Source organism: Tachypleus tridentatus, chromosome 9 (assembly GCF_004210375.1).
Source record: "Tachypleus tridentatus isolate NWPU-2018 chromosome 9, ASM421037v1, whole genome shotgun sequence".
Lineage (NCBI taxonomy): Eukaryota > Metazoa > Arthropoda > Merostomata > Xiphosura > Limulidae > Tachypleus > Tachypleus tridentatus.
Window position 1 is genome coordinate 165,862,633 of NC_134833.1, and position 15,531 is coordinate 165,878,163.

The following is a 15,531-nucleotide window of genomic DNA, read 5'->3' on the forward strand; positions in this document are numbered from 1 at the left end:
ACAAAAGGGGGACCACAAATTCTAAAACAGGTATGCTCTTCACCCTTGAAGAAGTGAAGTGTCATGAAACAGGTGGCACTGATGATCAAATTGTGGAAAAAAAAAAAAGAGACTATCCTCAACCCCAATCAGACAGACAAGGGTCCCAGACACATCATGAAGAGAAGAACAGTGTTGAAAAATCAATTAAGTATATACAAGTAGAAAAAATTCTATACTGCAAGCAACCAGAATTACAAGAAGGAAGTGAGCAAATAGCAATCACCAGAGAATCCTCCACATTAATCACAGAAGACAAGAAGTACACCAAACTGAATTATGAGGTAGTGTGTGAATTTCAACTTTATCACAAGAAAAGGGACTAATCCCATAGGTGGTATTAGGAGCAGGAAATAAAGACATGTGCAAAGTTTTAGGAGCAAGTTTGGTCTGTTTAAAATTTCGTGCAAAGCTACTCAAGGATTATCTGTGCTAGCCGTCCCTAATGTAGCAGTGTAAGACTAGAGAGAAGGCAGCTAATCATCACCACCCACTACCAACTCTTGGGCTACTCTTTTACCAATGAATAGTGGGATTGACCATCACATTATAATGCCCCCATGGCTGAAAGAGTGAGCATGTTTGGTGTGACAGGGATTCAAACCTGCAATCCTCAGATTAAGAGTCAAGTGCCTTAACCACCTGGCACTGCCAGGCCATTATGAGCAGGAGTTGGAATATATGCTGGACTGTAGGAGCAGCATAGTAATCTTGTAGAACACCCCATCACAGGAAGGTGTGTTACAACATTAAAAATAGCAGGTGAGGGCTGAATTAAGGCATACTTGATCATGCAACACTTGCAACTGAGGAGAGATGCAAATATGACCGACACAAGTAGAGGTTCTTGAAAAAATAAAATTACATCTACATAACACGGAGTTGAATCAAGGTATAAAAAATCATCACTGGAAGGAAATAATATCTACAAGAGAAAGATGTAGCCAGAGGGAGCACGTTGTAAGAGACAATAGTACTCCACATTCCAACCTGGTCAATCTTCTCCAGAGGTTGATGAAAAGAAAATCACCAGAAACAGGGTGTCATGTTTAAACAGAGAAAACATGATATAAAAAAGATGAATTATGGGGAAAATGTAAGAGTAAACCAAATGAATAAGCTGGCAAACCTAGAGTGATGAGTGAAAGGCCATGAGACCAAATGGCTCTTGTGAAGAAACAAACAGGAACCATGAAATGAATGGAGAATGGTGAAATAAAGATGTTTCCTTACAAGAAGTGTAGATTGCTGGAGGGAAAAACCAAGGCTGAGACACTTAAACTGAGCCACCTAGAGAATTAGACATAAATGAGGCAACATATTTGTTAAAAAACATAGTAGGCCAATCCAAAGCCAGAGGCTAAGAAATTGGAGATCAGAAAGAGAACAGAATCTGAACAACAGAGGAAAGCACAACACCAAATTGTAGGACCAATCTGCAACTAGATTCTAAACACTGTGAAGAAAGCAAATCAAGAGCAGTAATGTGTATACATGGGCTCAGAAGATGCAACAAAACAAAAGGAACCATCACTAGGTACCCACCTGCACGCAGGAGTACAAGACCCCATGAAAGTCAGTAGAATACAAGAAAACCATCTTCATTTGCAAAAGATGGAAGATGAGAGACAGAGCTCTACAAAAAAGGAAGAGAGCATAATCATAGAGTCACTGAAGCTTAATACTTGAAAATATCCAGGGTATTGAGAAATGTACACTGACCTCCAAGAAAAGTACTGTGAAAGATAGAAAGCCTGAAAAAGATATGGAAGAGAAACATCTGCTGTACAATGTCACTGTTCCACTACCAAACAACATTTGTCCTATAGAAAGAATAAAATAAAAAATTCCAAAAAATTTACTAGTATCAGGTTGTCGAGTCATAAAATGTCACAAGTTGCACACTACTAGTATCACGTTGTCGAGTCATAAAATGTCACAAGTTGCACACTACTAGTATCAGGTTGTCGAGTCATAAAATGTCACAAGTTGCACACTACTAGTATCAGGTTGTCGAGTCATAAAATGTCACAAGTTGCACACTACTAGTATCAGGATGTCGAGTCATAAAATGTCACAAGTTGCACACTACTAGTATCAGGTTGTCGAGTCATAAAATGTCACAAGTTGCACACTACTAGTATCACGTTGTCGAGTCATAAAATGTCACAAGTTGCACACTACTAGTATCACGTTGTCGAGTCATAAAATGTCACAAGTTGCACACTACTAGTATCACGTTGTCGAGTCATAAAATGTCACAAGTTGCACACTACTAGTATCAGGTTGTCGAGTCATAAAATGTCACAAGTTGCACACTACTAGTATCAGGTTGTCGAGTCATAAAATGTCACAAGTTGCACACTACTAGTATCAGGTTGTCGAGTCATAAAATGTCACAAGTTGCACACTACTAGTATCAGGTTGTCGAGTCATAAAATGTCACAAGTTGCACACTACTAGTATCAGGTTGTCGAGTCATAAAATGTCACAAGTTGCACACTACTAGTATCAGGTTGTCGAGTCATAAAATGTCACAAGTTGCACACTACTAGTATCAGGTTGTCGAGTCATAAAATGTCACAAGTTGCACACTACTAGTATCAGGTTGTCGAGTCATAAAATGTCACAAGTTGCACACTACTAGTATCAGGTTGTCGAGTCATAAAATGTCACAAGTTGCACACTACTAGTATCAGGTTGTCGAGTCATAAAATGTCACAAGTTGCACACTACTAGTATCAGGTTGTCGAGTCATAAAATGTCACAAGTTGCACACTACTAGTATCACGTTGTCGAGTCATAAAATGTCACAAGTTGCACACTACTAGTATCACGAGGTTGTCGAGTCATAAAATGTCACAAGTTGCACACTACTAGTATCAGGTTGTCGAGTCATAAAATGTCACAAGTTGCACACTACTAGTATCAGGTTGTCGAGTCATAAAATGTCACAAGTTGCACACTACTAGTATCAGGTTGTCGAGTCATAAAATGTCACAAGTTGCACACTACTAGTATCAGGTTGTCGAGTCATAAAATGTCACAAGTTGCACACTACTAGTATCAGGTTGTCGAGTCATCAAAATGTCACAAGTTGCACACTACTAGTATCAGGTTGTCGAGTCATAAAATGTCACAAGTTGCACACTACTAGTATCAGGTTGTCGAGTCATAAAATGTCACAAGTTGCACACTACTAGTATCAGGTTGTCGAGTCATAAAATGTCACAAGTTGCACACTACTAGTATCAGGTTGTCGAGTCATAAAATGTCACAAGTTGCACACTACTAGTGTCACGTTGTCGAGTCATAAAATGTCACAAGTTGCACACTACTAGTATCACGTTGTCGAGTCATAAAATGTCACAAGTTGCACACTACTAGTGTCACGTTGTCGAGTCAAAATGTCACAAGTTGCACACTACTAGTATCACGTAGTCGAGTCAAAATGTCACAAGTTGCACACTACTAGTATCACGTAGTCGAGTCAAAATGTCACAAGTTGCAGACTACTAGTATCACGTTGTCGAGTCATAAAATGTCACAAGTTGCACACTACTAGTATCACGTTGTCGAGTCATAAAATGTCACAAGTTGCACACTACTAGTATCAGGTTGTCGAGTCATAAAATGTCACAAGTTGCACACTACTAGTATCAGGTTGTCGAGTCATAAAATGTCACAAGTTGCACACTACTAGTATCAGGTTGTCGAGTCATAAAATGTCACAAGTTGCACACTACTAGTATCAGGTTGTCGAGTCATAAAATGTCACAAGTTGCACACTACTAGTATCAGGTTGTCGAGTCATAAAATGTCACAAGTTGCACACTACTAGTATCAGGTTGTCGAGTCATAAAATGTCACAAGTTGCACACTACTAGTATCAGGTTGTCGAGTCATAAAATGTCACAAGTTGCACACTACTAGTATCAGGTTGTCGAGTCATAAAATGTCACAAGTTGCACACTACTAGTATCAGGTTGTCGAGTCATAAAATGTCACAAGTTGCACACTACTAGTATCAGGTTGTCGAGTCATAAAATGTCACAAGTTGCACACTACTAGTATCAGGTTGTCGAGTCATAAAATGTCACAAGTTGCACACTACTAGTATCAGGTTGTCGAGTCATAAAATGTCACAAGTTGCACACTACTAGTATCACGTTGTCGAGTCATAAAATGTCACAAGTTGCACACTACTAGTATCACGTTGTCGAGTCATAAAATGTCACAAGTTGCACACTACTAGTATCAGGTTGTCGAGTCATAAAATGTCACAAGTTGCACACTACTAGTATCACGTAGTCGAGTCATAAAATGTCACAAGTTGCACACTACTAGTATCAGGTTGTCGAGTCATAAAATGTCACAAGTTGCACACTACTAGTATCACGTAGTCGAGTCATAAAATGTCACAAGTTGCACACTACTAGTATCACGTAGTCAAGTCAAAATGTCACAAGTTGCACACTACTAGTATCACGTTGTCGAGTCATAAAATGTCACAAGTTGCACACTACTAGTATCAGGTTGTCGAGTCATAAAATGTCACAAGTTGCACACTACTAGTATCAGGTTGTCGAGTCATAAAATGTCACAAGTTGCACACTACTAGTATCAGGTTGTCGAGTCATAAAATGTCACAAGTTGCACACTACTAGTATCACGTTGTCGAGTCATAAAATGTCACAAGTTGCACATTACTAGTATCACGTTGTCGAGTAATAAAATGTCACAAGTTGCACATTACTAGTATCACGTTGTCGAGTAATAAAATGTCACAAGTTGCACATTACTAGTATCACGTTGTCGAGTAATAAAATGTCACAAGTTGCACATTACTAGTATCACGTTGTCGAGTAATAAAATGTCACAAGTTGCACATTACTAGTATCAGGTTGTCGTGTCATAAAATGTCACAAGTTGCACGTTACTAGTATCAGGTTGTCGAGTAATAAAATGTCACAAGTTGCACATTACTAGTATCAGGTTGTCCAATAATAAATGTCATTTTTGAACTGCAATCTCTGAAAAAGTATAAACTAGTGTTGTAAAACATGCTTTAATGAAATTAAGTACCATTTGATTCAACCATCTTTTACCAACATATAATGATGCCGTTTATGTCCCTGCTGTAGAAATCAGTCTTTATGGTCAATGAACTTCCTGAAAGATTCATCTGCAGCTGCCTGGTTTTGAAAGAGTTTATTGTACAAAAATTTGTCAAAGTGCTTGAAAAAATGAAAATAAAGGTGGATAAGGCAGAACTTCGACTCCCACTTCATTCAATTTTTGGAGCATCAAACTTGACAAGTCTCATAATGCTGATTTTGTTTATCTTCAGTCAGCTAATGCAGAACCCACTTATAAAATTTTTTGTCTTTCCAATCGCACTCAGGTAGTTGGCGATGCTTCTTGGGCCAAGCTTTTCTACAAGCTCAAGTACTGCTGTGTAAAGGGTTTGTCTCAACTGCTTGCCTTAATGTGTTTTCATCTAACAATGGCTTCCTTCCACAGTCTTTGTGGTCTTCAAGAGTTTTACCTTCATGTCAAAACCTTTGGAACCAGCAACAGGTCCATGGCCAAATGGCTGGTTGATGGTTGGTGTAGTTTCAGTAGCTTTTCATCCAAGTTTGAAGTTGTAGACGAAACTCAGAGGAAAGTTCTTCTTGTCCATGCTGTTTTGAGGGTTGCAAAATTTAATCTGAGTAGAGTTGAAACAGCAGACAATTAAGACATCTTGTAACACTAAATTAAACCATTCAACCAACAACAAGTTAATCGATATTCAGCTTCCAAATGTCATCACGAGAATTCCAACATTTATTTCTGGACAACCTAATATTAATAATATATAACTAAAAAACCAGCAACATATAACTAGGGAACACAGTACTTGCTTATATCAAACCAAAAAGCCATCGAAATGTATCTAGGCAAATGTATCTATGTTACAAACTGTCTAAATATACCAAGAAAACAAAGAATCAATTAATATCTAAACATCAAAACTGATTTAAACAACCATCTAAATGGAAATGTAACTTTTGAAATTCAGTACAGTGATGAAGTGAAATATTTAATGTTTCAGTGTGGAAATACGAACAAAGCAACATAACAGCACCCTAGCTGCATCTACCATGAATAAATCAACTCTGTTTGGAGTATACAGATAAAAATATTTACCATCAGGCCACCAAAAGAGCTGGAAGTAACAAACTCACATGAAAATTAAATCAGCAGTAAGGCAACAGGAAAAATAAAACTAGAAAAATCACTCATGTTTCTCTAACATACAGAAAAGCCAGAATATGCAACCATTTAGGAAAAGGGAACACTTGACAGAGTAAGATTTGTAACCTTTTGGCAGACAATGTTGATTCAGGCATGAAAAGTTTATTCCCAGAAACAAAGTAACCAAGTCAGGAATCACAAGAAATTCCAATATGCATCATAATACAATGCAAGATAAAAAGAAAGCACACAAGGTGGATGTGCAATCAATACTGAAAACAAAAATTAAGCAAGAAACATGTATGGCTCACATGGTACTAATCGAGAAAGTGAGGTACCTGAAATTTAATATGGAGGAAGCTAGCTGCTCGAAGTGCATTTTGTTCTCCCTATTTGTGGAGGGTTGTTGCATGTGCTATGCACACTAACAGATCAGCATGAAATGTGGAGGTATAAAGGCTAGTGAGTTAAGAAAGTATAAATGAGTTAGAGTGTAGATTATGACCAAAAAAGCTTTTGTGTGACAGAAAGTATATCAGGAAATGATGGTTACATCACATGAAAGAAATTTATAATGTAATACAATATGGTAATATTAATATCAATATATTAAATGTAAAAATAATTATGATAATTTTATTACTTAACACATTAGGAAAATATTTCATCCTTACTTTAAGTTAGCATTTTAAACAAAATAAAAACAACATATGTTAAAGGTTTACATCAATCTTAAGTCAAGGGTGAAAATATGATGGTAGAGTGTTATAACAAACACCTTTGCTTACTATCAGTAAGTTCTGGATTGATTTAAGAGATGGCTTATAATTGTAACTATTTGAATATTACACAATTTTCTAATGATATGTCTACAACATATTAACTTATATTACTACTATAAATTTCCCGTTCAAATTAACTGTATGCAAGTTGAATAAATAAATAAAAATTCTAAGATTTTGACCAGCGAAACTCCTCAAATATATTATTTTATTGACTTTGTGTATGGTTTGTTTTGAAGATTGTACAAAGATACACAAAGACTACCTCTGTGGCCCTCCATAACTTAAGCAGTGATAGATAGAGAGTAGCAACTAGTCAAAACCACACATTAACTCTTGTACTATTTTACCGTTGGACTGATTATCATAAAACATCCACAGTTGAAAGGAAGGGCATGTGTGGTAACAATGATTAGAAACCACAAACTGCAATCTGAACACCTACAACATTCATTGAACAAGAAGCAGTGTGTTTGTTTCAGCATGAAAATATAACAAACAGGAGGTTCACTGAAGTCCTAATACATCAATAGAGTAAATTCAATCATCACAACACGTGTTAAAATATTGATTAGATCTTGTTTCAACTTACAAAATCTACACATAAAGTACTACAAAAGATGAGAGAAACGGATTAGTTAGAAACAACTTCTTTAAATGTGACAGTGATTTACTTTTAATGGTTTAATCCCAGCTAGTAGTGTGTGGAATGTTCTAGATCTATAGATCCCAGCTGGGGAATTCAGGAACAATCAATTATTATTCTTCACTATAGACAGAGAGTTTCTTTATTATTCATTTTGTATTAACAATACCGTTCTATCCATATATTTCCATTGAATTAGCTTTAATGTATCTTCAAATCATTGTCATTTTATTCCTAAAACATGTCACACAATAATTCCCCAGTAAAGTTATAAAACAAAATACACAGATCTTGTACACAACAAATAATCTGTGTACATAGTTCAATAACTTTTAAAAAATTACCAAGTATCTAACGTAGTGTTTTAAGTTACTGACAATGAATTTACAGTTTGTAGAAGACATATGTACTTACCAGATGTACTTTCCAACCTAGATTCAGTACATTGTTGTAATTCAGTTTTCACACTAATAACACCATATTCTGAATTATCCAAATCATCATCACTGTTGACACTAAATTTTGAAATGACCTCATCTTTTGGTAGGTCATGAGGCTGTTCTGTTTTAACTGTGACAAAGATATCCTAAAATAAAACAACACATTCAACAGGTTAATATAAACAGCAACCAGTGGTATCACTAAAGTAAACACATAATATAATCTCCAGTTGATTAATTTAAAATATCATGACATAAATCTAATATTTAAAAATTAGTTATGTGTAACAAACAAAACTAAACTATTTTAATCTTTTTCAATAAGTCCAAAGACAAAGGAAATAAAATGTAGACAAAAGAAGTTTCATATCTGTTACATATACTTTAAAATATCATGATATCAATCTAACATCTTAAAGTGAGTTGTGTGTAACAAATAAAAAACTACATCTAACTTACATTTTGTGTTTATTTCATTAGTTATAAGTATTATTTTATTAAAAGTACACTTCAGACTGAATGTAGTGATTGAAATGTTGTACCTGTTTTAAATAATATATTTATTTACTATAAAAATAGTAGCTTGAAATAAAGCAAAACTAAACTATTTTAATCTTTATTCAATAAGTTCAAACTTAGATGTGTAAAAAATAGAGAGAACAGTTGTTTGGTTTCTATCAAACGTAGTTTCAGACTAATAAACAAGTCATGACAATAATTAAAATAGAAGATCTAGTGACCTGACACTTTTGTCATCTAAATAATTATACAAAAACCATACTTGGTTTAATAATAATATAATACTGTAAATAAAGAGATGTTATTTTTATGTAAAATATCTTCCATTTTCTATATCCTGATTTATACTTTTATGTCAAGAGATGACACTCTGGACCTGACTCTAGATATTACAGTAAATATACAAAATTAGGTGTAAAACCTACAGACAGTTAACACTAATACTATGATGATAGGAAAAGTAGAACAAGAAACCTATTATTTATACTACAATAAGAACAGTGTAGCAACTGCTTGATAGAAACATTAATATTATAATATTATTTATACTACAATAAGAACAGTGTAGCAACTGTTTGATAGAAACATTAATATTATAATATTATTTATACTACAATAAGAACAGTGTAGCAACTGTTTGATAGAAACATTAATATTATAATATTATTTATACTACAATAAGAACAGTGTAGCAACCGTTTGATAGAAACATTAATATTATAATATTATTTATACTACAATAAGAACAGTGTAGCAACTGTTTGATAGAAACATTAATATTATAATATTATTCATACTACAATAAGAACAGTGTAGCAACTGTTTGATAGAAACATTAATACTATAATATTATTCATACTACAATAAGAACAGTGTAGCAACTGTTTGATAGAAACATTAATATTATAATATTATTTATACTACAATAAGAACAGTGTAGCAACTGTTTGATAGAAACATTAATATTATAATATTATTTATACTACAATAAGAACAGTGTAGCAACCGTTTGATAGAAACATTAATATTATAATATTATTTATACTACAATAAGAACAGTGTAGCAACCGTTTGATAGAAACATTAATATTATAATATTATTCATACTACAATAAGAACAGTGTAGCAACTGTTTGATAGAAACATTAATATTATAATATTATTTATACTACAATAAGAACAGTGTAGTAACTGTTTGATAGAAACATTAATATTATAATATTATTTATACTACAATAAGAACAGTGTAGCAACTGTTTGATAGAAACATTAATATTATAATATTATTTATACTACAATAAGAACAGTGTAGCAACTGTTTGATAGAAACATTAATATTATAATATTATTTATACTACAATAAGAACAGTGTAGCAACTGTTTGATAGAAACATTAATATTATAATATTATTTATACTACAATAAGAACAGTGTAGCAACTGTTTGATAGAAACATTAATATTATAATATTATTTATACTACAATAAGAACAGTGTAGCAACTGTTTGATAGAAACATTAATATTATATATGTCTAATGATTTGAATAACTTCAACACTGATTCTGTTTTAGTTACATACAGTCCAGAAAGACATCTCTTCAGTTTCATAACAGTTGTTAATAAAAACTACAAAAGTTTCAAACAAAAATTACCTCAGTTTTTCCTTCATCACAGTTCTCTTGTTGTTCCTCTTTCACTATACCAAACTTTAAAATAGTTTGTAAAGATCTTTGTTGTAATGAATCAGCTCCCCCTGTTGGTAGAAGTATAAATAGTGTTTATTTGTCATTAATAACACTGAATGTAAATCATGATTCATTATATTATACTGAAATACAACACAATGTGTTTAGATCAACAGATCTGGTGTACAATTTACTTTGTGATATACCAAACTTTAAAATAGTTTGTAGAGATCTTTGTTGTAATGAATCAGCTCCCCTTGTTGGTAGAAGTATAAATAGTGTTTATTTGTCTATAACAACACTGAATGTAAATCATGCTTCACTACATTATACTAAAATATAATACAATGTGTTTATATGAACAGATAGATACAAGTAAGGGAAGGAGAGGAAGAGACAGGTGCTGCCAGACACATACGAGTATAATATTACTATTAACGACACTCATATTTAAAACCAGTGACAAATGAGAATGAAATGTTAATTAATTGAATACGTTCATTATTTTAATTAATAAACAAGTAGAACAACTAAAAACAGTAACAAACAAAATAACAAATTTTGATTAATTGATTATTGTGGAATTTTGATTGTTTGAACAAAGGAATTAATAATATTAAACATTGTTTACAGGACATAATGATACTGCTCAACTATAAATATATCAATTATAACTAGAAGGTACCATTCACTGGGCCATGGTACTTACCAAAGACCAGGTCTAAAAGAGCCAGCACCAATGGATGACATCTGTTTGTACAACCAGAACAAACACTATTGCTTGACATCTGTTTGTACAACCAAAAAAAAACACTATTGCTTGACATCTGTTTGTACAACCAGAACAAACACTATTGCTTGACATCTGTTTGTACAACCAGAACAAACACTATTGCTTGACATCTGTTTGTACAACCAGAACAAACACTATTGCTGATGTTTGTGAGGAAAAACATCAAAAGGACTCTCTTAAGATGTTTGTTGTATCAGCTACACAAAGTATCTAAATTTAAGTATGCTGGGAATGAAACCAGGAAATAAGGAATAAGTCTAAGAAATAAAACATGTCTGTGAAGGGACATCCTGCAAATCCATTTTTGCCATTTGATTTTTTTTTTCAAGAAACACTTCTTAAAAACTATTATGTTTTCAATTTTGAAAATATAACATAATAAGATATTGACTGGAAAGTATGGTTTACATTTAAAAAGGATAGGCTTCTTTTTGAAAGATTTATTAATTCAGCAGGGAGGGAAGATTTAAACTGGGACTAAAAAATATGAGAACCAAAATAAAATAAATACCATAAAGATGTAAAGAAAAGATGAACATAGGAAATCAGTATCATATAACTTACAAGGATAGGCTTAACTCTGACTATTATAATGACAGAAGTATAAGAAATAAAACAGATGACTGAGCAGAATATAAGATCTTGACCCTTCCGTGCTACATGATAGACAGGATTCCACCATGGACGAGAATATCGTGGAAAACGTGTCGAGGTTTTAGGAATACATTGAGCAGCTGCATGTGTAATACAGTCAGTCACTGCTGCCACACAGTCGTCTACTGATGGCTTATGGATGATGGAAGGATGAAGTTCTGAAAGAGGGCCAGTTTGCTTTGTCCAGCTTTCATCGGGGTATGCGGGTTGGGTGGCATTGACCAGGACCAGTCTCTTTCAAAATTACAGGAAAATGATCACTGCCTCATGGATTATTGTCAACCCTCCATGAAAAGTAAGTGAATTGTGAAGGGGAGAAAACTGAGAGATTAATAGCAGTAAAGAACTGACTAAGTGCATGAAAATAAGCAGAAGAACCAGTATTGAATAGAGAAAGTTTGTGATCAGAGAGCATATGCTCTACAGAGCAGCCCCTCCCATCAGGGAGATGGAAACTGTTCAATGAGAGCATCAAGTTCTGATTGATCATAGGTCTCTTCAGGCAATAGATAGAGAACAAACAGTTATGGTACGACCCAAGAAAACACGGATGGCTACAGTCTCCAAGGGTGTGTCGAGTGGCAAAGACAGAGTTGGCACATGCTGATCAACCAACAGCAGCATCCCTCCATGCACTCATCCATCACACAGCCTGTCATTTCTGCATAAAGAAAACTGCCAAAAGATGACTGTATTGGCAGGTTTCAGAAATGTTTCCTGTAAGGAAAGACATACATGATGGTAGGAGGCAATCAGTGTTTTGATGTCATCCAGGTTAGAACATAAAACTTGACAGTTCCATTGGATCAAGTTGGCCATTTTTATTTATGTGTAGGTGAATTGGGTGGAAAGCCCTTCTGCTTATGACCTCATCTTTTTTCTTTATCATCTTTATTCGAGAGAAGTCTGTTGACCTCCATGAATCCTGTCCTGAGTCAAATAGGCAAATCTTTGCTATTGGAAGAAAATTCCAGTGACTGAGGATGTGAACAAATGATTGTTTTGCATCTTGGGGTGGGAAAAGAAGATGTACTCAAGGAAATGCCCAGAACCATAGGAAGTGGATCTTGGGGTTTGCTGAAATGTATGTTTGGGACAGAAATGGGTGTTGAAGTTGATTCATCAACTTTTTTAACCATGGAGGTCAAAAGACTTTTCATTTGGTTTGAGAACAATCCTTTTGGAGGCACAGAGAGATCCAACTGCACTACCACTGTGGTAGCAAAATGAAGTGCAGCAGCATATGTCCAAGATGAAGTGGTGGACAGCAACTTTCAAGCTTCAGGGTAAGTAATGTTTTGAATCATTTTCAAATGCTGCACCTCTTTTTCTTCCAACCATTTAGGACAAAAACACAAGTAGGACAGGTGAGAGCCATTTCAACTGATGCAATAAGGGTCCATTTCACACTCATAGGCATTGTGGTCCTCGCCACCACAATAAGCACATGTTAAGGAACTATGGCATGATGTGTTTGAGTAAGAGAACAGGAAACATCCGAGAGAGTTTGGAATGTATGGCTCTACCTTACAATTAAAATAACCTGACTTTATGGTGGCAGGTGGATGTGGTGATGTAAATGTCAGAATGAGGACACTGGTCAGCATAGTAATTCCATCTTTGTGAGTGGAGATATACCTCACTGCTTGGGTGGAGAAACCAGCGAGAATCTCCGACTCTGGGATGTTTTTCAAATTCCTCTCAACAATAATTCCTCATGATGAATTCAAGTTGCATGAGGTGTAACCCAATCGTCTTTGAATGCAAGAGGAGTTCACTGTGTTGAGATATAGATGTTTTCACCAACATGTCACCAGATCCAAGGTTTTTTACTGACTTTGGAGAGCCAGCAAGTCCTTCTAGTCCCTTCTGAATGAAAAAGGGAGACATCTGCCCTAAAGATTTGTCTAAAAGAGAATGCAGTATAAGAAAGTGAGGTACAGATGTCACAGATGTTGAAGATTGCTGCTCAGAATCTTCAAGATGTGGCTTTTACTTATGAACTGTTTTTTCATTATTTTATTCAAGTTTTTATTTGGAGGATCCATAAGAAAAAACGAGTATTTCAGTGCCCACTGGCCCCACCCACCATACAAGCCCTACAAGGGGACACATTACAATGCCAAATAAGGAAACTGCAGCAATGCCAGGGTTTTGTGAGCACTATACCCAAACCCCAGCATCAGATACAATGTCCACAACACATCTTGAGAACATCCAACACCAGTATTTGGTTGACCCTAGCCCAAGTGGACCAGCCAATTGACCCAAGTAGGGCCTACCCATGGCTGCCTGTCTATAGGAATTCAAGGACAAAGTGGTATGTTAGGGTTGGACCCCTCAACCATCAGCATTCTCTCCTCCCCTTCACAGGTCACCAAGCATCGCAAACACATGGGTGGATGTTTAGATCCCAGAGGAGGTAAACTGAAAGAACAGAACGTTTTCTGGGAGGTCCCTTCACCACGTACAGAAATCGACACTGGGGGGGAGAATGAAATTAGTGAGAAACTTTACAATAAGATTTCAGTTGTTAATAAAATCATTATCTTGGGGGAATTTAATTTCAGACAGGGCTTGTTTCTGAAAATGTATGCACCAATTTGGTGTACCAGCACCATTTTTCATAGCACAAAATAGAGGTAAAAGGCACAAAAAACAAGATTAAGGTAAATGAATGTTTGAATTTTCAACATATCTTCAGTTCACAATAAGATTAAAGATACACTGAACTAGAAGGGTTACAAATAACAAAGTTTAAAGAAGTGTAAAAGTGTTTACTTGATTCAGTGGAGCATAGGGTGAGAAACATTAGGTAGAACTAGTATGCCATTAATATTGAATATCAATGGTCACTTAGTTTTAACATCTACACAGTGTGGCCGTTCTCAGTCGATACACAGCAGTGGCCTCACTTACGACTGACAAATTTCAAGTGGCCATTGGCAAGTGAGAGCCACCATGGGTGGACATAATACTGAGTTTAAAGAGACAATTTAGATTGGGAAAGTGGTGACTGCAAGCCATATTGACTGGGATGTGGGTCTGTACTATACATTTGTTCAAATAAAATAAGTTACAATATGGATAAAGACAACTGACATCATTAGTCTCAGCAAAGATAAAAATGTGTGCAAGTCTTGGGTATAAATTGATTTGGTCTGACATGCTCAGTCAAGGTGGTGATGTCAGTTTGAATGGGTGTGTATCTCTCTTCTACCGTGCTTTGATTTTTTTGTGACTGGTAATGTGCATTATTTTTATTGCATCTTGAGAAAACACCAACATAAAAAAGGAACAAATTACAGTTTTTTTTTCACCTTCTGTGAATAAGAAGACTAGAATATATAAGTGAGGAAGTGACCCAAGAACAGGAATTAATAGCATAAGTGACAGTTTCTGTTCCTGGTCCATCTGGTCTCCAGAGGCTATCTGCTGATCTAGCTGATGCACTGCTTATGAAGAAAATTAATTTCCCAGGAAGTACAACCAGATGAATATAAGAAATAAACTTAGCTGTACACATTGGAAAAGAAGGCAGGAGTGAATGTTTCTGAAGAAACACAACAGCTTCTGTTTCTGTGGTATTTCACTCACAATAAAACTGTGGTACAATTGTTCACTGAAGCTGAGCAAGACCATAGAAAATTTGTGTTTGAAAGAATTGTCTTGTTAAAAAATAAATAAATAAATACAATTGTGTACATTTGATTATGTATTCCAAATAATGGA

General features: G+C 35.0%; 2 protein-coding genes across 4 annotated transcripts in view; one reads left to right on the forward strand and one right to left on the reverse strand.

The window, feature by feature from the left end:
* The window catches only part of LOC143227570 (uncharacterized), a 434,192-nt gene that overhangs the window by 242,982 nt on the left and 175,679 nt on the right, over positions 1-15,531 (forward strand). The window lies entirely within an intron of this gene.
* LOC143226874 (uncharacterized) overlaps positions 1-15,531 on the reverse strand; it is a 33,421-nt gene that overhangs the window by 2,940 nt on the left and 14,950 nt on the right. For all 3 annotated transcript variants that reach the window (XM_076458405.1, XM_076458406.1, XM_076458407.1), the window contains exons 3-4: positions 10,320-10,420; positions 8,122-8,293 (exon numbers count right to left, since the gene is read on the reverse strand). In XM_076458405.1, the coding sequence (XP_076314520.1) occupies positions 8,122-8,293; positions 10,320-10,420 (273 nt within the window). The remainder of the gene's footprint in view (positions 1-8,121; positions 8,294-10,319; positions 10,421-15,531) is intronic.